This window comes from Xiphophorus hellerii, chromosome 13, assembly GCF_003331165.1.
Source record: "Xiphophorus hellerii strain 12219 chromosome 13, Xiphophorus_hellerii-4.1, whole genome shotgun sequence".
In the NCBI taxonomy this organism is placed as follows: domain Eukaryota; kingdom Metazoa; phylum Chordata; class Actinopteri; order Cyprinodontiformes; family Poeciliidae; genus Xiphophorus; species Xiphophorus hellerii.
In genome coordinates, this window is record NC_045684.1 from 12077869 (window position 1) to 12103445 (window position 25577).

General features: G+C 38.5%; 1 protein-coding gene and 1 long non-coding RNA gene across 2 annotated transcripts in view; one reads left to right on the forward strand and one right to left on the reverse strand.

The window, feature by feature from the left end:
- Positions 1 to 3535: 3535 nt before the first annotated feature.
- LOC116731789 (uncharacterized) lies at positions 3536 to 6173 on the forward strand. Its single transcript, XR_004341631.1, has 2 exons — positions 3536 to 4908; positions 5541 to 6173. It is a non-coding gene; the product is annotated as an uncharacterized LOC116731789 (long non-coding RNA).
- Positions 6174 to 7278: 1105 nt separating this feature from the next.
- The window catches only part of efna3a (ephrin-A3a), an 88028-nt gene continuing 69729 nt past the window's right edge, over positions 7279 to 25577 (reverse strand). Inside the window, exons 2-5 of the mRNA XM_032581628.1 lie at positions 20731 to 21032; positions 19780 to 19845; positions 16948 to 17025; positions 7279 to 7872 (exon numbers count right to left, since the gene is read on the reverse strand). Coding sequence (XP_032437519.1) covers positions 7754 to 7872; positions 16948 to 17025; positions 19780 to 19845; positions 20731 to 21032 — 565 coding nt within the window. The 3' untranslated portion in view covers positions 7279 to 7753. The remainder of the gene's footprint in view (positions 7873 to 16947; positions 17026 to 19779; positions 19846 to 20730; positions 21033 to 25577) is intronic.

The window sequence follows — 25577 nt, forward strand, 5'->3', positions numbered from 1 at the left end:
TACACTAATCACTCCATTCTCCCCTGAGATCAACAAGGTATTTTCATCGTGTGCTCGTTGAGTGTTTCCCCCTTTTTGGACCATTTTCAAAAACCTGAATGATGGCTTGTAAAATCCCAGTTGATCAGCAGCTTCCAAAATACTCAAACTATCTTGTTTGGCACCAACATTTGATCTAAGTCGATTAAATCACCTTTCTGACTTCATCTGGAGGCCTAAAGGAATGACGTTGCAGTTATACTATTTGCTGATTTGCTATTTGTTTTTATAAATAGTTGAACAGATCTAACTGATAAAATGGCTGAGTGTATATTTCACATCAGTTGTGTGTTGACGTTGCTTTTAGCTGCTTTAAAATGATCCATGGACCAAAGAGTGGACAACAGAGCGTATTGATTTAATCAAAATAACCAAGTAATGACTTACGGAAGTTAGATATGATATTTGAAGTGCCATATCCTGGAATTGATTACCATTAAAATGTTGATGTTGGACCTGAAGGTGACAGCTGATGCAGGATATGTCCTGAGTTTACTCTGCTTATCAGTTAATGGAGTCAGATTAGCCCTTTTATTGGATTTTTGACTGATGTACTGGAGGGCTTCAAATAGGGGACTGAGTCATTTGTTTACTTCCATTAACTGAGTGCAGAAAAGGCAAAACTCAGAGTGAGATGAAAAAGTAGGAATAAAATAGTCTTTTGCCAGTGACATCTGTTTCTTGAATGAGCCATTATCCAGTTTAACGGCTCCTATCTTTGAAACGAGAGCTTGCAACCAGTCCTTGAATGTGACGCTATTTTCAGTGATTGTCTCAGTGACGTCCTGAGTTATAACGCGCTCTCTAAGGAGGAGGCATCTGTTTTGCTGCTGGAGCCAGACGACGAAGCTCGTCGAGGGAATTTCTCCTTAACAGCAGGACCTGCCTGAGCCGCAGATGGCTTATCTCACAATAAATGATTCAGAAAATGATAATGTGTCTTCAAACAGGAGAGAGGTCATCTTCTCATGCTAATGGAATGCCTTCCTTTGTAAGTCTGGATCGAAGGCTCGGTAGATAACCACAGTGCCTGGGAACGTTACTTTTAACCCTTAAACATTTTTTGTTACATTTTCTGAAGATTTAATGGAATTTATTAGGATTATGTCTGATAGATTAACACAGATATTACATAATTGCAAACAGAAAAGAAAATATGTGCTATTTATTTTTTTTACTGGTTAAAAAGTTGAAAAGTGTGGAGTGAACTTTTGCTCAGCCTCCCTGATTCAAACATTTCTCTCCAGATTCTGTTTCATTGATTCCAGAGTAAATAATTGTGATAAAAGGTGATTATGTTTCATTCCCATTATTTGCAATATGGCTTTTTAAACTCACTTTCTACACCCATTTGTTAGATATGTCCTTCGAAATGATTGCTTTCCTCCTGAGGTCTCTTATTTAGTTCAAGCAAAAGTTAACTGTATGGTTTTCCAGGCTGGAATTAAAGCTGTTTATGACGGCCCTATAAGCTCCTTGCAGCCAACAAAAAATAAAGCAAACACTCTCCTAAATTATAGCATCCACAATATTCTCAGACTTCACCATACAATATGCTGTCAGCTCATGCACAGGAGCAGCAGCTAAAACACTTATACTGTTTCATGCTGTCAATTTACGTGCAAATCCAGACTTTTTAAAACGTTTAGGGACTGTAAGCTGAACTCCCCTGCACTTATCAGTCTATCAGAGAACATGAACAAGCATCAGAGTGAATAGAAAGTTGTAATCTATGAACAGACATACTGTATATAGGTTATTGTAACTGGCATGCTATATATATATGACCAACCCAAAAATTGGAAGCGCAGAAACACTCCACTGAATCTGTTCCACTTCCTGATTTTGGATCTTGTGTGCAACATCAAAGTAAAAATCTCCTCTGGCCCCTTTTGTCCCTTTTTGACATGGACATTAGTGCATCTGAGACGTGTCCCTCACTTTGTCACCTCCTTTCTGTGGTGTGTAGAAGATCAGAAAGAAGCCGACAGGGGCGAGGGGGAGAAAGGAGAGCGATGTGGAGTGGCAAATCTGCAGAGACATGAATGGCTTGCAGGTGTTTTTTTTCTTCTTCTTCTTTTTCCTCTTTCAGAGTGACAGAGTGGAGAAATGTGGAGCGCTGGTTCTGCCTCCACTCCATGCTGTGATTATGTTTCATGGCAGGCTGTTCGTTAAACTGAAGTGAGAGCCTCTAAAGACGGACCAGCAGAAAAAGCTGATCATTCATGCCCAACATAAGTGTTTTTACCTTGGTGTGTCTAAAAACAGAGAGTTTATGAGAAAAAGAAACAGATCTGAGATCAGAACCATGGGAAAATCTAACTTCTTGTTTTTAAATAGTTGTATTTCAGCTGCACTCTAAAAAGTGTATCTGGGTTGTAGTTCATGTTGTGGATTATTTACATTAACTTCACTTTAATCTTTAGGGTTATTAATGACAACTTTCTTTTTTGTTTTGGATTAACTTAAAAGTCACCCATTTTACTTTGACTTTACTTGAAACAACTAAGTTCAATGCCACGATGTCATGAAGCAAACTTCACCAGGCACCGATCCTGTGCTAACCAGAGTGCCCTGGTGGTGCAGGGACAGAACACAACCCACATAAGGAGACCTTATTCCCTGATTCCCGGCCTGATGACCTTTGCTGCACTTGTCTCACTACTCTCAAATAAAGGCCATCTAAAATCCTGGGAAAAAAATCCTTTATTAGTTTTCTTCTTTATTTGAAGTAAACTAAATGATTTGAGTAAGACTGGTTTACATTTGTCATTTTAATCACACTTGATGAATTCAGTTGAACCAACTTAATTGAAATATTTGTTACCAATTGAAGCAATTCAATTAAGTTGGTTCAACTATTTTCTTTTTTCAGTGTACAGGATCTTTGAAAAACTAAAATAACATGTTAAAACATATATTTAAAATAATTTAAATTTCAGCTGTATTTTAAGTACAATGTGAGTGATAATGTAATTAAATGTTTGGAAAAACTTAAAGTTTGAGTTGACTTTCTGTAAAATTAAGTCAAAGAAATTTTAATTATTTATTAGAAAAAAAACCCAAATGATTTGAGTAAGAGTGACTTAAATTTATCATGCTAAACACACTTGCATTAAGTTATTAAAACTTAATTGAGTTGGATGATCACATTATATTGAGTTGGTCAATCGTAGGATACGAACACAGCATTGACCTTAATTGTTTCAATTAAAGTCAAAGTAAAAAGTTCCTTTAAGTTAAAGATTTGTAACTTTTAAGTTAATTGAGCACAAAAAGGTAAGTTGTCATCACCAAATCAAAAGAATTAAGCAAGATTAATGTAAATAAGTCCATAAAAAGAACTACAGCCCACATGAACTTTCTAGAGTGTATTCTATTCTATTCTATTCTATTCTATTCTATTCTAGAGTTGCTAACTTCACTTTCAGGTAATGTTTGTACAGAGACAAGATAGTTTGATGCAGGCAGAAAAATAAAACCTCTAAAACAAGTTTGCAAAAAGATTTTAATTGGCATCATTTTGATCATTCTTGGTTTAATTTACAGTTTATTCATTCTTGTCAAACATAAACACATCTTGTGGTTGTCTTCAGTAAAAGTAAATGCTTTTGCCGGCATCTCGAGCCAATTCCCTCCCTCCCGCCCTTTAAACATAAACTAACATGACTGAAAAGCGCATTCTCCCTCATACACGCTTGCATATTCAGATCCTACAAATGACTCCGCTAACGGGTACGAAATGTTCTAAATGCCACGTACTTTAAAAGCGCGGACAAACACGTTCCACCTACATACATCCTCTCTTTCCCTACCACGCACGCAGACATACAAAAAAAAAAAAAAAACACACACACACACACACCCCTGCTAAAACATTCATACACATTCTGGAACCCTGCATGTATTTATAAATTTACATTACAGTGCAGGCTCAAACGACACCAGTTCTGTCTGTGCATTCCCAGTTGGTTTATGACATGCTTCTCAGCAATATTATCAGCTGCATCTTTTTACACAAGACTCAGCTAACCGAGTGTATGCTTGCACTGAATCATTAACTAATAACTGTCTGTGACCGGCTGAAATACATCTATTTGTCTAAACAAGCAAAATACTGCAGTACAAATCCAATAGTTTTGAGAAAAATGCTAAAAAATGGTACAATAGCTTATCGTGCATTCTTAGGCAAAGACCTAAGAATGCACATTAATAAATTATGTAGATAAATACACTTTAATGTCAAAATAAGAGCATTTTAAAAGTAAATAAATAAAAACGCACAACATTGTAACTTGATTTAAGGTTTGCCTACGCAGTATAAAAGAACTTCTCATAAGTTTCACATTCACGCATTTTATTTATTTTTTGATATTTTTTTTATCAAGATGGTGCCACAATTAGCTCCAGACACTGAAGAATAGACGCTGCATTGGCCGCGATGCCCCACAGAGATGATCCATTACCACCTCCGCCATATTGGGAGTTCTCCTTGGAAAGCAACAAAAGCTTGAGTTCTGAATGAAACACTAAAGTTTACAATTAAATCATTTTTGCATTTTTATTTTCTAGAAATAATGTTAATGAAGTGGAATCTGATAGAGAGTCTGTCTAGGAAGCTAAAGATTAGTTATGGGAAGGAGGCTTTCCAAACTTAAAGACTTGGAGCTCATAACCCATTTGTCAAAATACCATCGGTAAAAAGAAGGTTAACAATTTTAACAATGGTTTATAGTTGTAGCAGGAGCAGTAGTAGTAGGCTGTATGGTGGCAAAGTTGATTTAACTGTTGCCTTAAAGCAAAAAGGTCCCAGGTTCAAATCCTGGTCTTTCTGCATGGATTTTGCATGTTCTTTTGTTTATGATAGATGTGACGGACCGAGCAGTTAAAGAACAGCCAGGCACCGGTTCAAAGTCAAAAATAGTTATTTTTTATTTAACCCAAAACAAAACTTGGGTAAATAATAGAAAAAATGACAAAATTTGGGCCCATAAAAGAGGTCAAAGTAACAGACATCCACTCAGACTAACTCAAAAAACAGACCTAACAAACAGAGACAAAAGGGGACTTAAATACTGGCTGATCAGGCCACATACAAAACACAAAGGGGAAAATACACAGAAACCTAACTGAAACTAACATAGCAAATCCCATTCCCCCCCTCTGGATGATGAGTAATGGTGTGAACCAATTTGCAGTCTCAGCTGGCTTGCGCCACCCCTTCTCCACCTCTCTGCTCTCCTAAGGATTGGGCAGCCAGCACTTAAACTCAGAAACAAAACAAAGATTAAATCAAGCAAAACACAACAATGTAAACTAAAATGTGCGCACTTATTCTAGAATACACTGTGATGTGTTGCTTTCTAAACAAAACCAGTTATTCTGTAAATTAAATCCTAAACTTAAAGAAATCCAAATATAAGTGAAATGAACTTATTGCGTGTGGTGAGAGTGAATATTACCACATTTGTGTGGCTGTAACTGCAGCCATCACAATAGAGATCAAACTTGCAAAATTGTGTGTGTGTTTTTTTAAATTTTTTTATTAGTGGAATACTGACAAGGTTTTGCACAGCTTGCATTGCTCTGTGATGTATGGTGCGGTTTTAGTGCCAACATTAAGACCATTTCCCTCCCAGTGGTGGTTACTCCCTCATCACAGGTGACCATATCCATTCCAAAGCCAGATACTGATCTGATTTATGATGGGCAAGCATCAGAAACCAAGCGACCAACTATTTTTCTAGATAAAGTTTTCTTTAAAGAAAAAAAGTATGAGACACAGGAGACCATCAGGTATGCTAGCCACAAGCCTCTTCAAAGTTAACTTAAGTGATAAGTCTCCTTCTCTACTGGCACTAGCCACTCAGTTACCATGCCAACCTACCAAGAATCAGATCAGTAGTTGGCTTTGGGATAGAGATAGCTTCCTGTGACTGTAGACACAACTGGGTGTGTAATAGTCTTAATTACGGCACTACAGCCATGCCTTAGTGATGGACTGGTGTACCCCGCCGCTTGCCCAATTCCTACTGGAGATGGCAGCAACCCCCCCACCCAACAATCGTATAAGGATAAGACGGTATAAGAAATGGAAAGTTAGTGCCATATTTTCCTGACTAAAAGGCGCACTTCCAACTTAATGAAGGTTCGAAGGCGTTCTTTCCATCACTCTAATCTTTAGTTTGGTCCAAAGATTCTCTATGAGATACAAGTCAGAAAACTGACTGGGCCACTTCATTATGTTAGTTTTACTTCCATTCAGAGGAAACAAGTTGGTAATAATGATTAGCACTACAGTACATCTGTCAGGGATATGAATAATTCTGGAGATAACAATATCATCTATCTTCATATAATTTATGTTAGAATATTTCTTCTTTTACTTTAAGAGCTTTGTGATGCTAGCACCATGTTTCATACAGCGTTACCTAAAAAACTTTGGAGCAAAACTTTGTTGTTTCCATAAAAATGGCTCTCACAATACGGCGTATGATCCGGATGCTCATACTGGGTCTATTCTTCCATGCCTACAGATTGAGATTCTAAGCATAATTTCTCCTCAGGCACCTGCCGCACTTTGGCGACTATATGGGGTCGTCTCCGTGGTAACTGGGACTGCTGCAGTGGCTATCAGCCCTGATTGGCTGCGAGCGCCTGAAGTGGAGGGGGAAAAAAAACAGGTAATCTGGGAGTGAAAAGAGGGCAAGTTGCTGCTGACAGTTTCTGAACAATTGCAAATTAGAGGCGTTTCTGAACAACGGTGCTGATTGCTGCAAGGAGACTCCCCCCCATTTTTTTCTTCTTTTTTTTTTTTTTTTTTTTAAGATTTGACATCTGGAACTTTTCTAAGCCCATTGCTGGAGGTAAATGCGGCAGAACAAAACGCACGTCTATGCCACATCTAGTGCGTCTAAGTGCCGTCAAATTACTAGTCCAGGGCCTGTATTTTCCTCGGGTTGTTACAGTGCGAAGGCAGAAAATGCAGACAAAATACCAAGGGGCACTCGGTACCCTTCGAAGAAAAGCAGGCTTTGAATCTGTGCCCATCACAAAGCCAGAGAATATTTGATGTCTGGAGAAAATGGATTACTGAAGGGCCCTTGGATATTCTTATAAATTCTCACCCTTTTCCCTGGGCTTTTATCACCAGCAGCCACCACACACCAGTATGAAAACATTCTACAATGTCCAGGACAATGACAGTGGTTTTGATTACTCACTAATCATATAAAGGCCTTGTTACAGTTTCTAAAGTTCATCTTGCCTTTTTTTTTTTTTTTTACCACATCAAAGTTTGGTTTGATGCAGCAAAGCTTTAAAAAAAATCCACTCTAGAGTCTAAGGTTGTCATCTTCTTCAAAGCCAACACAAAAACCTTCCTTCCGATGAGAGTTATGCTTCAAATTTTCTGTTCTCTATCATGCTACAAAAAAATTCCTCATCTGCATCCATTGAGAGCAGCACAATAAAAATTGGATTCTTAATATTGGTTGTAATCTCCATGTGGTCATCACACCTGCATGAAATATTGTAGTTTTCATGTGATACAGGTGTAAATATGACAGCAAAAAGGCCTTGCTTCTTTTTTCTTTGTCTTTTCTTTGTTTGCTTCGTTTAGCTATCACATCTTCAAAAAAAAAAACAAAAAAAAACTTGTAGGGATACAAAGCCCTTTGGACAAGACGGTCCAACAAGCTCCCTGTGACGGTCGCTAGGACAACAGGACGGCCAGCACGAGCATCGTTGCCACGGTGAGGAGAAGGCGGTCACGTGACGGGCTGCTGCCGCTCACGCTCTTCTCCAGCTTGGGAACTTCAGGGTTAAATTCATCTGGAAAACAAAAAACACAGAAAAAATAAACTAAGCAAACCCAGAGGGAACTAAACCAGGACAAAATATTGCTGTTTTATAAATTAATCAATTTAAAATCGCCGAGCGATGCATGCAAATTGGGCTTTCACATGTGCAGGGAAAGAGGCATGAAGCGATTATCAACAAACTACCAATTATCATCAGCTACATATGGCCTTTCCCTGTGGGAGAGAAAATTAAAAAACAAAGTCGTATTTGATGTGCTTTTTTATGTGTTACTTTTTTCAGGCTAATGATGTTTTTGTCCTCGAGGGATTTCAATCAAATCAAATTACTATGGCCTTAGCATTGATTTGACACAACAGAACATTAGCTCGAGGCGAAAGACGGAGAAAGAGCTCGGGGAACGTGTTTAGGAATATTCAGTAAAAGTGGATTACAGGCTCATCATGTTCATTTCCTAACTAATGCTTCCCATTATCTCTACAATATGAGGCAAACAAACAAGACAGAGCTGATTAAACCATCACATCGTTATATAAACCTGAGGTAAATGTTGCTCAATTATTGTACTCAACACAATGTACAAAAACAAACCACTTATCAAACATAAAATTACTTAAGATGATTACTTATGTTTTTGATTTTTGTCACATTTTACAGTTTCAGTTTCAGATTAGATAACATTTTACATCAAAGATAATCTGCAATACTTGAATTGGAATGAGAAACTGTAGCATGACCTTAAAACAGAACTTTTTATTGAAAATCATCCAACGTAGCTGAACTGAATAAATTCAGCAAAAATGAGTGGGTAAAAATAAATTCACTGTGATATAAAACTCTGGAAAAAATTAAGAGACCACTGCAAAATAACCAGTTTCTCTGATTTTAATTTTTATACGTATATGTTTGAGTAAAATGAACATTGTTTTTTTATTCTATGAACTACTGACAAAATGTCTCCGAAATACCAAGCAAATATTTAGTATTTATTTGCAAAAAATGAGAGATGGTCAAAATAACAACAAAATGCAGCGCTTTCAGACTTCAAATAATGCAGAGAAAACACATTTATATTCATTTAGAAACAACAATATTAATGTTTTAACTCAGGAAGAGTTCAGAAATCAATATTTGGTGGAATAACCAGGAGGTTTTCAGTTCAGTGGGCTCTTACATGATGGTAGTTGCTGTAACCAATTTAGAGGGCAATTACTTATTTACATTGGTCCAGGTTGGTTTGGATAGATTTTACCCCTTGATAAATGAATAATCACTGCTTGAAGCTAAAAAAAAAAATCAAGTAATAACAATAAGATGGTAATTTTTTTTTCATAGCACTGTAGAAGGAAAGCAAGTATGTTTTGATTTAAAAAACAAATGTACGCTTATAGATGATGTCAGCTTTAGTGAAGTGCATCAAAACAGCTTTAATTTGTTGGATTTATTTACAAGCTGGTATTTATAGAAAACAAAGTTTGCTTATGCAGACCACAACTTGAATTATTAAGGTTACCGTAGCTTTAACATGCAGTGCTCTGCTCTCTAATCCAAAGCTAGTATTATTATTCCCAGAAATTGCAACCCAGGTAACCATAGATCTCAACATAAATCGTTGAACAGCTTCCAAACGCTGTCAGATCAAATGTTGTACATGCAACCTGTGATAAAATCAATATACCTGTCCCAAAGATAAATCCTCTGTGTTCAGAGAGTAGAACAAGTTGAACAGACAGACAAATAGCTTATATTATAATCCCATCATCACCTTTAATATAATCCGACTGTTATGGAAAATTACGATTACAGTACGTGAAGGAAGATTATTCAATCGATGTTTATGTAATACTCTGTGATGTAAGAAAAGGTTTTAAATTGTAAAAAAAAACAAAAAAACTGGGTATTATACCCAGTGTTCTAGTTTTTATTCTTGGAAAAATGCAAGGATAAAATTGCTGATCGGATCAACTCAAAATAACAAAAAGATCCAATATCTGCTGATCTAAACCAGAACAAAATGATTCATTGTGCCACATTGATGTTATAAAAGTTCAAACAAACAAACTGTTTTTCAGCATCTGTCAGTCTACAAGTAAAAACATGCAAGATGATGAACGATAAGGAGAACAACCACCAGACGGCCTGGAAAACTGAGATAAATGGGTTTGACGTAGATTTCTCTTTTGTCCCTAAAGAACAACGTACATCTGTCTTTACGTCCAACACTGACATTTACGTGAAGTTACAGCAACAAAAGGAGAACGCTATGTGAAAGCTGGACAGGGAATCTAAAGCAGCACAGCCTCGGGTGAAGTCTACAGGTCAAATCAGGGATGCACTGAAGGCGTGACGTAGATCCGTAGAACTAGAAGAACAAATTTTTCCCTGCAGAAGATGAAGGGCCTGACATGCAACGCCCTCTGGTCAAAATGCTATCTTCAAAATAAATGTATCTGATGATTTTGCTCTTTCTTTATGCTTTACTTTTTGAGTAAATCAGTGTCTAAAGATTTATTCAATACTGTGTTCATGTTTCCTGGGGTTTATTAAATGATGCAGAAGCCAGCGTCTCTTAGTCATTCTTTAAAACTGAAAGATGGTAGTCAACATCACCAAGATTTAGTCTTGCAAACTGATTCAATATTAAGGCAGCTAAAAAGATTTCTGCAAAACCTGCAGCAAGAAGTGGCAGCTTGGAGTTTCCTGATCGCCATAGCAACCATTTGATCCATCTATATACCAAATTAAGTAGACCCTTTTCTGTGCTAGCAACATAAAAGGTTTTCTGAACTCTACTCTGTTTCAGATGAGACAAAGTCTGAGCTCTTAAATAGAAAATATACCAGGTGGGTTTGTGACAAATAGGACCAACATTAGGAAAAACATGTCAAATTTACTGTCTGGTATGGTGAGCCTCTTTCCAAAGATCCTGGAAACCCTGACATGGCATCAGGTACTTTATCTGGAATAATGGGCAGTTTAAATATTTGATGACCTCTGTCAGAAAACTACATATTTATTCCGTATGGATCTTTCTGCAAGACAATAATCTAAAAACATTTGGCCAAATCAACACAGAAATAGTTTGACAGAAAAAAAAAAAAATCAGCCTTCTTCTATTGACCTCCCTTTCCCCAAGACCAAAGTCCAACAGAAAACGTCGCCTGTAAGTCCAAAAGAGGCAAAAATTCTTTCAAATTAGTTGTCACTGTGTGGCTGAAAAGCGTAAAACGTTTAATAAAATGTTGTGTTATTGTAATAGTGTTATTAGTTAATTTATTTTGAAATGTCTAGTATCTGTCATGACATCTTCAATGATTAGTCATTAGTTAATCAAGTGTCACTATGTAGTGGTATTATAAAAGAGAAATGAAGCCTAGGCACAAATTCAAACTGGAAGACTCTTTTATCCCCACCGGGACCCGTTAATTGAAGCGACCTGCCCACAATCGTCGACCTATCAACGCCGGACCAAGCCACGTCACGTCCAATCATCGACCAAGTCCCAGCTGATAAGGACCTTCATTCATGGCGTCCTTTGCTCTCCAGCCGAGCTCAACCCACCACCACCCCTTCTCCTCCATTCGCCCGGTCCTGAGGCCCGCACCCTTCTTCAACCTCCACCACCAGTGCCGGGCCCTGGGGGATGACGTTCCTAACAGCATCGGGGATGCTCATCTGAAGCCTATCGCTAACGCTGCGATAACCGTTATCCCCAGCCGGGGCCCGAGCGCCAAAGACTTTAAATTCTGTTTGTCAATAAACTCTTCTAATTGTCTTCTTATCTCCGTCTGAGTCTCTCCAGATTGAAATCCCAGTGCAACATCGTGACTTAAAAGTACATAGCGTCGCTAAAAACACGAGTCTCATTGTGTTCAAAAAGTCAAGTCCTTTGCAGTCCTAATGGGATCAGATTTCAGACAAAATATAATGAATGACAACCAAATACGTTATGAATTATTACAGGTCAAAGCATGTTCGTACAAAACATCCAAACTAGCTCTTGGAGGCTTTTTTACAGGCTCCAGTAACTTGGACACACTGCAGAGTAAAACCCTCGTTTTTCAAGAGATCTTGCAACTGAAGACAACTGCGTGGGAATATAAACGCCTCGGGGCTGCTGCAACTTATCAAAGGTCTCCAGTATGGCACCTGTCTCCACGGTCCAAATTTAGGATCCAGGAATCAATTTCCGGCTGCATTTTTGCCTCTACAAGGCCCAACACCACAACGGGAGGCTGGCAGAACGGCTCCTGTGTCCACAGAAAAAACACCCGAGGCGTTTCCAGTGAGATGAGAAACATCAACTCTGGACTGTCGATAGGTGGGAAAGGTTGTCTGGGTGGATAAATCTTCCTGCCAACGACGCTACAGTAATGGTGGATTTACAGCGAGCCATAAACAGTATGAAGAGACGCACATCTACATCTGGATGGGAATAAAATACACAGTATCTCTGAGAGTTAACTACTTTCAGTTATTCCAGACTTTTTTTTTTTTTTTTTTTTTAAATAACGCCCACATTCAGTAAGTTCAGCCAAAAGCTTATTGTCTCATTTCAGAATGACTTTGATTAAGCTGTTGATTTTAAACAAGCTTTCAGAATGACTGAGTTTTTGGTCAGACCACAATGCACTATTTATTTTATTGTTATTGCAACCTGTGACACTTAGACACTTGGTTTATTCAGCTCAGGGACCACATGTCTATTATTTGGCTGTTACAACAGCAGAGGCGGAGCGCCACCGCTACAGCTGCTCTGTTTGCAGGGTTCACAGAGTTTAGAGATAAAGACGGATTCAATCCTTTTTTTACACTTTTTGAGAAATTCTGCACATTAGTAGGGTAACAGGGCTAATTTGCTCATTTTTATCAAATCACAAGCCACTTGTTGCCTGCAGAAAGTTTGTAGCGGATGAACGGCTATATGAAGAGACAAGATGCTTTAGGAAAACAAAAACAAGAGCTGTGAAAGTGCTACTTCTTCTTCTTTGCTTGTTTTGTCACACTTAAATGATCCTCAAACATAATTTAATATCAAATATAACCTGAGTAGCTACTTCATGTTGTTATACAGATACTACTTAGGTGATTTAATGGTACTAAATGCGATAAATTAGGCCTGAGTTTGGCGAATAAAACTGAACTACTTCAAATTATCAGTTTCTCTGATTTTACTTTTTATAGGTCTATGGTTGAGAAAAATTAACATTGTTATTTTATTCTATGAACTACTGACAACATGCCTCTGAAATTCCAAGTAAAAATTTTGTATTTATTTGCAGAAAATGAGAGATGGTCAAAATTACAAAAAAGATGCAGCGCTTCTAGACCTCAAATGATGCAAAGAAAACAAGTTCATATTCATTTAGAAACAACAAAACTAATGTTTTAACTCAGGAAAAGTTCAGAGATCAATATTTGGTGGAATAACCAGGAGGTTTTCAATTTGGTTCACTGCAGTGTACTCTTCATTTTTCCAGAGCTGAATGTTTCCCTTCCAAAATGTAACACATTTAGTAGATTGGTTTTCCCTTAATAAACTACATCAAAAATGTAAAACATTTTTCACGCAGGTTGTCTTTATCTGATATAAAAGTTTGCTTGGGGCTAATTCCAATGTGATAATACTAGATTAAACTGTAAGAGGATCACTGTAGATAATTAAATCAACAATCTCGTCTGTAAGCTGGTCAGCAATAACACACTGCTGCTATTCATAAATGGTGTCGTAAACAAGCCAAAAGAACTGAGTTGCAGAGAGTAAAATAGCAAATCCAATTATTTCATAGTTCATCAATCATTTCTGCGGGCTGCGTTGTGCACTGGACCAAGCAACATTAATTGCAGAGATGTGGAAATTCTTTTTTAATAGGGCAACAGCAAGCAAATTAGACCAGATGACAGACTGCAAACAAATAGTGGCCTTGTTCCTGAAAGTGATTTGTAAGTGCTGCTCTCATGCAGTCTGCAAATGGCCCTAGTTTCTGGAGAAACGACTGATTAAGTGTGATGAATGTTTACAGCGGACTGTCTGAGTAGTATTTAATTGTTCTCCCTTACTTTTCGCGCCCAGGTTAGTTGGGCTGACTGTGAAATTTCTCTACAGCGAATGCATTTAACTGGTTTTTGTTTGTTTTCACATGATTTCCTGCATGTAAAAATCTGCAAAGAAGCCAACTAAAACTTCTAAATTTCTCATATGTTACCTGTGTTAAAATGTAACCACCATATACTCCACTACATCCTGAGTCTTCTTCATTTGGAGTGATGTTTGAAACTCCTCCAGTTAGTTTAGCATAATTTGCTAAAAATAAGTCATACAAGCAGAACGCAGAAATTGTACCCTGGTAACAGAGCAGTGTTATCCTTAAAACACTGAGTTAAATAAGGAAAATGTGACGCAGAAGGTTAGATAATAATTTAAAAAGAAAAAAAAGATGGCAGAAGGGCAAACATATGCGATGGAGAAACGCTGACGCTGAGCCAGTCTGTGGGCTGGTCTGGACCTGAGGCTGAATCAGAGTGGGAGTCCAGCGGTCAGTGGAGCCACTGGGGGCTGTGTTGTAAAGCGCGTTCCTGTGAGTGAGAGTCTGTGCATGTGCATCAATGTGTATCCTCCTCCAAATGTATTCAAAAGAATGCATCACAGCACTGGAGGCTGTCATATTTTATAATTTCCTGCCAGCGAGTGTGTGTGTGTGTTTTTTTTTATATTAAATTCTACGCAAGCTGGAGCCGGAGTTACCACTGAGCAAGTCGTCCACCACTGAATTTCTCTTTTACTACGTTCCTTCCCTCCACACTCTTTTTTTCTTCACCTCCCTTATCAGTTTTTTTTTTGTTCCTCGTCTGTCCGTTTTACTTTACTGCTGCATTTCTCTCTGTCATCTTTTATCTCACTGACTTCCTCTTCTCCCTTTAACTGTGAATTCTCATATTCTCTCAGCTCAAGCTTTTCTTTCTCTCTTTTTTTTTTTTATTTGGTCTCTGTTGGTCATGGTTTCCATCTCAGGCGGGTCACATTCTCTCAGACCTTGTCACAGACTGCCACAGTGACCAGAAAAAAGCATAGTAAATGATTCCCAGCAAAAGGTTTTTGTTTGAGGTGGTGATGGGAAAAGACAAAGGAAAATACAGGGTTTACATTACCGTTCGACTGAACAACTGACTCTTTCTCTGACATTTGCTCTCCTAAGGTAAACACCAACCGTTAGTTTACTTGTAAGACCTCAATTTTCTTTGTGGATTTTTGTACGTAGGAAGAAAAAGCAGCTGAAACAGTTTTCTGGAATAACCTCAGTCGATCTTAATGCTTTTGGGCCTCTAGGATTCAAACAATGAACTTATCCCGACTTATTTTAATGGTTTTTTGGAGGCATTTGCATCACCGTGCAAAGATTTTCTTTCATAGAGTCCCTAAGTAATTGTTCTGTATGCCTCACTGTGCTGCTCATTAGGCTCATTCTCATGTAAGATAATGTAAGGTCATGAAATTTTGTGTCGCATTCTGACTGGATTAATGCAGCTGATGGAGGAAATAATTAATCTTACAATGACAATGATAAATGAACAGCGTAATAAGGTCAAGCAATGAGGCTAATTCTGTTTCAGAGGTTTGGCTCAGTTCACCCCCTCATTTATTGTAATTATTATGTTAACATTACCAATAGAAATGATTGCTGGTTATAACTCCAGACTTACTGTATGCTGCTATGTGACCTTGATTCAATAAATGGCTGTTTACCCCAAATAATGAATGTAAAAACTTAATCTAAGTTTCCAAAGCCAAAGTTTCTCAGAAAACATTTTGATTAATAAATACAATTAAACACATAATAATACTCACAGCTAATGAAAAACAAAATACAGTTACGTTCTATGACATTAGTCATGCTACTGAAAGATCCTACATGATCCTCTAATTTTTCCACAACACTCTATGATAATGTCTGCACCACTATACCTGAACTTGGTCAATAAATCTACAGTGCAAAAAAAGATGGCTAAACATAGTCTGGTAGAATATTTTAGTTTAGGGTGAACTTATCTTGGCATTCTGGTTTATTACATTTATCTCAATCTGCAAAATAAAACAAAAACATAAAAAAGTGTGTGAATCCCTGCTCACTCCAGAATGATCCAACTAAAGTCTGAACAGCAAAAGTATTTTAGGTTTTTAGAAAAAGATTACCAAAAATTGTTCAGATTATTTTTAAAAAATGTAAAATAGTGCTGTAATTCAGAGCCAAATCCTAATGTTATAAAAAAATTCACGAATAAGATATTGCTTTTGAATTTTTTTGTGTTTACAATATAAATCAGTGATTCAAAATCCAATTAAAAAATACATTATTGATCCCAAAGGGAAATTAAATGTTGTAGCTTATTTAATTAAAGAGTTATTGTAGATGATGGCTGTGGGCAGACAGGATCTCCTGCAGCAGTCTGTAATACAACAGTCATGTCTTCTGACTGAAGACATGACTGTTTCACAAAGAGGATGCTAATAATTTCCTTCATTTGGTGTAAAAATCTTTCATTTTTGTTGGTTTGTTTTGTAGACGTCTTCACTGCTGTGTGTCCAGTCTCAAATGAGCGCCACGTACTCGACTGACTGGACATGAGCAACATAAAACTCAGTTAGTGATCATGTGCCCCCTGGCAGAATGGTGCCCTGAGTGGAGAGCCAATCATCCATATCAGAAGCATCTAATTAAAATGTGTGCAAATCAAAAGGCCTAAATAGCCCAAAAATCAAATTCAGAAAGTTGTTCTACCACTTTTATCAAAATTAAAGCATTAAAAAAAAAAAAAAAACACCATTACATAATAGGAGCCTTTTCAAGTATTTTAAATACCTGCAGGAATCTGATTTCAATTATTTTAGAGGTTTTATGGAAGCAATGTTGGAAAAGATGAGTAAGGAGTTGCAGTACAGCTCTAAGCTCTTGCAGTTATATAAAAAAAACTGTTTTCAGCAAATCACAAATATGAAAATAAACAACTCAACATTTTTCCACAAATTGAGATGGATATCAACCTGCCAGTATGGATTCTTCCCCGTTTTTGTGTCGACTAGTCACTTACCAATGTTGTGTATTTTGATGTTCGGCCTGACTGTGTAGTCGGGAGAAGTTTGACTGGAGTCGTCATCTGCCTGAGAGGCTGAGGAACCCAACAGAGACACACAGATGGAGAGAAAAGGGAAAAGAAAAACAGAGGAGAAAACAATTATGGGAGAGACACACACACACACAGAGAGAGAAAAGTGAGATTTGCAGCATGATCAATCTGTGTACATTAATCGGTCAGCTTGGTGGAGTTAAAGTGGATTGGAGAAACAGTTAAGAAATTGTGGACGGTAAATCCAGACTGCGCCTGGAGGATTTAAAGAATTTATTTAGGCAGTGCAGGACAAAAATCATTACTTTGACTGTTTGTCTAGACTTGGAATTAAATCCAGTTTGCTTTTTGAATGGATGACATGTGGGTTTGCTTATGTAGGCATGAATGGATTAACAGTGAGCAGCAGTACAACTATACAAAAATAGCAGCAGTATGCTCTACTTTATAGCAATGTCTATAATTCTGACTAGAAACTAAAAATAAAGGAAGGAAGTTTGTGATAATAAAGCTGTGACCAAGGCATTGGGGTACACTAAGGAAAACTGAGCAGAAGCAGTGCTGACTGGAAATGATGGAAAGCCTTTAATCCACAAAGATGATGGAAATGCAAATTACCGCAACTTGGCTCAGACCTAACCAAGCTTAAATGTATGCTGAGCTGTTTCTCAGCTAAGAAAACCTCTGAAGGTGAAGACCTTCCCCACTGAGCTCCTCCAGACTAGCGGTAGCAGCAACCAGCAAACACCGGTGGAACTGCACAGTAATTTACTTATATGAACTACAAAGCTCCAAAGAACGGTTGTAAACAGCATCAGTGGCAGCATGGAGAAACATTGAAACTGAGTGTCAGAAAGAGTAGGAGGTTCTTAAAGAGACGGAGCCCAATTTCAAGGTGTCAGATTTATTTCAAGTTGTTTTTGATATGTGCAGCATTTTCATAACAACTGGAGGTCAGATAGTTACTTAATTGTGATATAAAATTGCATCATACGCTTGGAAAATACATACATAATACCCCCTTTAGCAGGTGTTAATAGTTTAGAGTAAAGGCTCTTTTCTCTAAAAAGAAAACGTTTGTGAACTCTTTTGAATATGACCGTCAAATGTGAGGACATCTGTCCAGCAGCTGAAGTCTGACTGCAACTAGGTCATAAAAACCACAATGTTCAAAACACAGCAGCAAACCTACAACAAACTCTCCAAACACCGGACGTCCTTTCAAAGAATTAATTATAACTTTAATTTAAGACCTGCGCTACATGTAAACTTTAAGCTTCCCTTAATAAATACTGAATAATATTTCACCTGTTAAATATTGTAAGCAAAGTAAATAAACCTTTGTCAAATACGATTATGTTTTAAAACATTGGTAGTGTTTTAAGACCATTTTCTGCTTATATGGTGAACCTCGTAATTGCTCCTCCTGATGGGGTTCAGTCAACATATCAACATTGTAAAACGTCAACTATGCCACAATAAAAGAGCTGAATTATGTACTCAGAACATTTGAGTTTCTTTTCTTGAACACTCAAAAGCCAGTTTCAGAAGCAGAGAAAAAGACTGATGAAGCAGTAATTTAGCAGACACACAAATTTAAGACATAACTAACTATTTAAGATGTAATATGGAAAATCTGCATAAATTTAGGACTACAAGACACCGCAGCAACTCTGGTATTGAACTGAGGAAAAAAAGATAATAAATAGATTTTATATTTTTTAGCTGTAAAAATCAAACCTGAACAGCAGCATTGAAATTATTGTCTTGTTTAGGCCATTTGCTAAACAACACCAATGATTTTTGGTGTCTGAAAAATGAGCCGAGCCTGTGACTTGTTTCCTGTTGATGCACAGACAGAAGCAATGCTTTGCATTAGCTAACTCATCATTATTCTCCCCTCTGTCTCATCTTGAAGCCTTGTTCTGTCAGGGTTAAAGCAGGCAACAAAAGAGAACGAAGGGCAGCTGAAGTCAATAACACTTCTGAAAGCGAGCTGTAAAAATGACAGGATGTCATGAACCCTTCAATGCATGTGCACACATCAGACAAATTGACGGCAGAAATGTGCAGACAGACATGAAACGCCCTCAAACGCTTTAGCACAACAACACAGATGCAAATGGAGGTGCATCAACAGATTGGCAGCGACAATGGGGTGTGTTAAGGTGATCTGTACATGGGGAATGACACTGGCCTCAGAGTGGGATGTATTAGTGCTGACAAGGTTAGAAGAGAGGGGGAGGGAGAGCTTTCTGTACCACGCTGCCTGATCAAAGGCCTGCAGGGGAGAGCGCAGACTACCAGGGTAAAAATAACACACACACTATACAGAGCAGCAGGGATCAGAGAGGAAGAAAGAGAGTCGGGGAGATAGGTGGAGGGGGTGGTCAAGAAGAAAGCTGAGGAAGGGGAGTGACAGACGGAGGGGAGGGCAGAGAGATCTGAATCTCACAGTTGAATGTATTTTTTTCTTCTCTCTACATCTTTTGTAGATCTTCATGAGAGCATGTCAGTCACAGAATGAGACGGAGCATTACTGTAATAGAACAGACAGGGAATAACATCAGGCTGCCATTCTCAAAGAGCTGCTTTGAGAGAGAAAACTGCATCATCAAAACCTCGTCAAGGCAGCACAAGGCAGATGAGCCTCCCTCCCTCTCTCTTCCTGAGACACAACTCTTAGATCTTCTTTATTTATTGCTCTGTCTGCAGCTTTCTGACTCTTTGTTTCTCTATTTGTGGAACGACAAACAGACATGAGCAGACTGGCGAGTGTTAGCAGAGTCGTCTCACCAGTGGAGCAGCAGACGAAGACCCTCAGTCTCAGGCAGCTGTGGCCGTGATGGTGGATGGGTGTGGCTAAAACAGAGAACAAACATACATAAAATGTCAACATTGTGCCCTCTGCAGGCCACATCATTCTTACGGCCTTGTCCATAGCTCCTCCAGAGTTATCACCATCCGATTGACTGGTTCCCTGGTAAATCCTTGTTCCACCTTTCAGCTTAGGTGGACGGCCATGTCTTGGTAGATTTGCAGTTGTGCCTTTCTGTTCATCTTCAAATGATGGACTGAATAGTGCCCTTCAGAGCTTTTGTTTTGTTTCATAATGTAATCCTGCAATCAACTTCTCCACAACTTTATCCTTGGGCTGTCTGGTAAGTTTTTTTTTTGGTTTTCAAGATGCTGTTTTTTTCCACTAATGTTCTTTATCAAACCCCGAAGGCCTTAAAAAAGCAGCTGTAATTATACTAAATTACACACAACCGCACTCTATTTACTGACTACAACTTCTAAAGGAAAATGGTAAATAGACATTGAATAATCATTCACCCATTCACGCACACACTCACGCACAAATGGTGGCAAGTTATACTGAACTTCAGCTGTAACAGAACATTTAGCCATTATTTTCCTCCCACTTCACAACTCTGCACTCCTTGTGATGATCTAGCACATAAATTCCCACTAAAATAAATTAAAGTTGTGGTTCTAATGAGACAAAATCTGAAGAAGTTCAAGAGGTGTGATCATTTTTGCAAGGCTCAGTACACAAACTACACAAACTGCAGCACCAGGAAACTCAAATGTCCTCAGCTAAACTTCGACAATCTATTACCAAAACCCACACGGCATCAATACACGTGGGCGAAGAGACGCTCTAAATTACGGCCTCGGATCACAATATTGGACGTGCAGCACCCTCAGGCCTTTTCCATCCATCACAATGAGCTAGTGACTCACAGATGTAGTAGTACTCCTGGCCCACGGTGAACTCGTAGCCCAGCGAGAAGGCGCTGTACCGCTGGAACTTCTCAGAGAACTTGATGGGCGTGTGCGGCGCGTGGGGCCGGTTGCACTCCCAGCGTTTGACACCCATCTGGGGGTTGCAGGTGTAGTAGCCCCGGTAGTTCACCATGTAAAGGATGTACTGCTCGGCCACCACGCGCTCCAGAGTCCCACGCTGGCTGGTGTTGTAGTGCGGGCAGTAGATGTCCAGGTAGTCGTTGACGCTGACTTGCACGGTGTATCCCTCTCTCCGAAGCCTGAACATTAAAACACAGACACAGATCTGGATGAGAAGCTGCGGTTAATAAGAATTCATCATGCATTTCAGAAGAACGTTTGGCTGGGAAAATGACAAAATGTCTGAGGCCGCATTCACACCATTCCTGTTTAGTCTGCTTTAATCAAACTCCAGTTGGCTTGGGGAGACGTGAATGCGCAATCGACAAAGGAGGTTTTGCAGCGCCACCACAGGCGAGGAGGGTGAATGGGTTTTCATTTGACACTAGCTCCATTTCCAGTACAAATGTGTGCAAAACTTTGTTGATATTCCCCTAATGTTGGGAAAACACAGTTTCGCAGCTGCGGTCTTTCCATTAATTAAGATCATAAATAAGTTCATGATAAGTAATTAAAAACATACAAGGCCATCATAGTCCTATCACTTTTCATCGTCTTTTTCATCTTTTGGTAATAACATCCCGTTGCTGATCACATAACTGTGTGATGCAAAAAGTGTTTCCATTGCAGTTTTGGGTGAATTGTTGCTCATCCAAAGCATCAGCTTTCTATTGGAAAACTTGACTTTTAGTTTTCAAAATTGGTGTGTTTCTGTCAAGCAAATTTATTCTTTGCAAAATGTTATCATCAATGGACCCACAGCTATACAGTGCAGGGTGAAAGCAAACTACAGTGGCTGAAAATGCAACAAGTGTTGCAATTTTGGTCCCCAATCAAGTGTTAAAACACCCTAACTTAATTATTCTATTTTTAGAAAAAAAAACTAATAAATAGATACTATGATTACACAAAAAATGTAAATAAAATATCAGGTTTTCAAATGTACGTAGCAGTAAAGCAGGAATACCATCTTCACATCAATAAACAATAGAGGCTATTATAGAGGCACACAAGTGCAGTTTGGACCCTCCACGTGTGAAAACACGTTTCCTCACTTAATGCATCCTGGCGAGGGCCGAGGATCATGCTGGGAATGATAATCTGTCCTCCTAGGTGTTAACACCTGCCCTGAGCACGTTCGTGTCATTGAGGTAGAAGGAGATCTTGTCAGGGGCGATGTGTGTTCTGGATGCAGAGGAACCGGTCTGCACGTTGTACCCATCATAGAGCTCGCTCCTCAGGGAGCCGTTACGAGCGGATGAGCTTCTGTTCGCAGGCAGGCAGGCACAGCCTCTCTGTGGTCAAGCAGATGTGATGGTAACATAACCCTCTCAACTGACTTTAAGCCCCTCACTGAACAGCTGCGAGGGTGCTGTGACTGCTGTTACCTACACTGTGAGTAAAACTGAGTACATCTATTATGTAGATTACACAGTCTGTAATTAGACAAAGTAGAAATCATTACAAAGGCTCCTGCAGGTGAGCTGATGAGATGGGAATTGCCCTCGGCTGCAGTGATGTGTACCCGCTCTAACTAACTGTAATGACTCCTTTCTACCATTAGGTGGAGATATTGTGCTGAACATAAGGTCCAACGTGTCCATGATTCCCTATGCAACAATATTTATCTCTTGGTTGTCTTCTCCTCCATACACATCATCTGTTCTGGTCCTATAGCAGCACTTACACAGTCATAACTATCCATCATAATGCTTCTTACAACGATGTCAGACTCATTACACGTTTAGGCCTCCACAGTTTTGATTGTTGAATTAAAAAAAATAATGGCAGGAATGGCATAAACCTCTCCTTTTCTCTCTTCATGTCTCACTATCGAGCATGCTACAACTGCACCTTTTGTTTCTAGATTGTTATCCTTTTAGTCATTTACCCACATGCTGAGGCAGATGTTTATCTACTTTTTAATGGCTCCTCTTCTTTTTCTGGCCATCAATCTTATCTGTACTTTCTGTCCCCGTTGCTGGAGATGTGAGATGACAGACTTTTGTCTCGCAGCGATGCAGGAAGAGACGACGCAGCCACGCTTTGCAGGGACTATATTTAGTGAGACTGGGCTGGGGGGAATATGGTGGAGGAGATAGGGGTGAGTGATGAGATGTGTATAAAAAGTTAGAGGGAGTCAAGTGTTGTGTAAAAAGTAAGGAAGAGTTATTATCCTAGAGGATGGTAGTGTGTTTGACTAACGCTGAAACTACCGAAGGAGGGTTTATGGCTGACTATTTCTGAAAAATAGAAAGGCTTTTTTCTGTGATACCTAGAAGTGCCAGTTAGGTATTAAAAGGCAGTCCACCTTGAGATTTGCAAGTAAAGACACCAGAAAAATGCTAATTGCAAAGGAGAGGCTACCAAAGTGGCTCATTTGCACATTTTAATGAGGTTAAAACCACATTAGCTTATATTAACGTTCATACATCAATCAGTCTCACAACTTATTAAAAAGAACTTTGAAGAGAGGATAGTTTTCCCTCCCACAGAGCTCCATACATTACCCTAAAAGAATGTATGCAGAAATTTCAGCATGTTATGTTTCAGGGTTCTGAAATTATGTAAAACCAATTCACAAAAAAATTAGCTAAAATTATAAAAGATCTGAGAACCAATAGATTCAAATGTATTATTAACTGAACAGCTAAGACAAAATGTAAGGACTAGTGGACACCATTGTTAACAGCACCAATTCTCATTACTGTTATAATGACAATACTATGGGTCATTTTTATCAGATGTATAGAGATAGATAGATATTATAATACAAAAATTGGAAAGGGGCAAACTGAGCTTTAGTAAATTTTTGTCCTTTAGGTTTTCTTTTTAACCTATTGGAAATATTATCTCATGTAGAATAAGAATAGACTTTGGCATGTAAGACGTATTTTCCACAAAGATTTTTAAAGTACTTATTTGCGTCATTTCTGGGACACATATCTGCAGTTCAGGACATAAAAATACAACTAAAGATTTTAGATTTACAAAGTTACCTTTTATTGACCCTTATAAAAATGTAACACATTCAAACTACATAATTAACTCTAAAGGGAACAGACCAACTAATAAACAGAACATAATGGCTGCAAAACCAAAAGCTTTCTGGTATTTTTGTGCAGAAAGTGTATTTATGTTGAAAATTCTTCCCAAGGGAAAAAAAAACATTGTCCACCATGTTTTCAGCTTACACAGCTGACTGACAGCTTGCAGCAACATGTGGGGGAGGGGCATCGATGCTCTGTGCTGATCAAAACTATATATAAGTTTCCACTATCTTTGGAATCCAAATAAAAAGAAACTTGAGCCACAAGAACAGCATGATGGAACAGCTTTTTCAAAATTGTGATGCAACTAAAGCCGAAACAGACTTGCTTTAACTCATTAACCAAACCTCAACTGCAGAAGAGCCATTTGTTTCAAGCATAATCAGCACCAGAGCGAAACGAGGAGAAAAGAAATAGCGAGCCAGACGAGAGAAGAAAGCAAGAGCAAAGGATGGAGAGAAATTATGTAGAGTGTGTGGGTGAGAGGAAGAGAGGAGTCCCCCTCAGGTGTTTTCCGTTATATAAGCCATCCACTTAGTGGCACAAGACAAAAAGGTCGCAGGGTAGAGAGAAATGAAGAGCAGACAGGAGAAGAAAAGTAAAGAGATGGATGGGTAAGCTAGACTTAATAAGTTAAGATAGGATGAGGAGAAGAGAAGGGAACAGTGAGGGGAAAAATGCACTGAATGACAATGACAATAAAAGGACAGGAAGGTCCAGAAAGAGACATAATGCTTTTCTGGAATGAACATACATGGTAAAAGAGCCTTAAAGAGACCGATGGCTCTCTTTCATACATTTTTTTTTTCCTGCAGCTCTTTCACTTTCCTCCTCTTTCTGCCCTGCATTGTCTCTGCCGTGATTTTGCTGTCTCATCATCATTTCTCTACGAGTGGGCGTGCACAGCTAGTTAGTAAAGGCTGCACAAGCTGGTGAAGACTGCCAGGGGAGGCAGCTTGCAGGGGGTGGAGTGAAAGAGCAGGGGGAGAGGTGGAGTAAATGAAGAGGACAAGAGGATGAGACAAAGATAGCACCACTATACCATACACATCTGCACAGAAGGGAGTCTTTGGAGAATACAGAGCAATAAATAACAGCGGTGAGGTCGGGATACAGTAGGAGACACTTGTGCTGCTAACAGAACATTTGGAGCTACTGCATTAAATAAATGTAATAAAAAATAAATCTGAAAATAAATTCAGATATAAATATAACACATCTGTATGTTGCTTCATACAGATATGAAGCAATGCTATTATTTAATGATGTCATAAAACATGCGCAAAAAAATTAAGAAACATGTTATAAATAATACCACTTTTTTTAAGATTAAGAAAATGGAAAAACAAAGTGTAACCAGACTAAGTTGACGACAACACTCTTTGCTGTGTTGATTCTGAAGACGCAACAAAGTCTAAACACAATTAATTGTTAGACCGATAAACGTCTCTCCAGTTCCATACTGTTGTGCTAAAAGACTGCCATAGAAATATTATCTGTCTGTCTGTCTATGTAAATAATGAAGAGCCCACTGCACTGAACCCCACTGAAAACCTCCTGGTTATTCCACCTAATATTGATTTCTGAACTCTTCCTGAGTTAAAACATTAGTATTGTTGTTTCTAAATGAATATA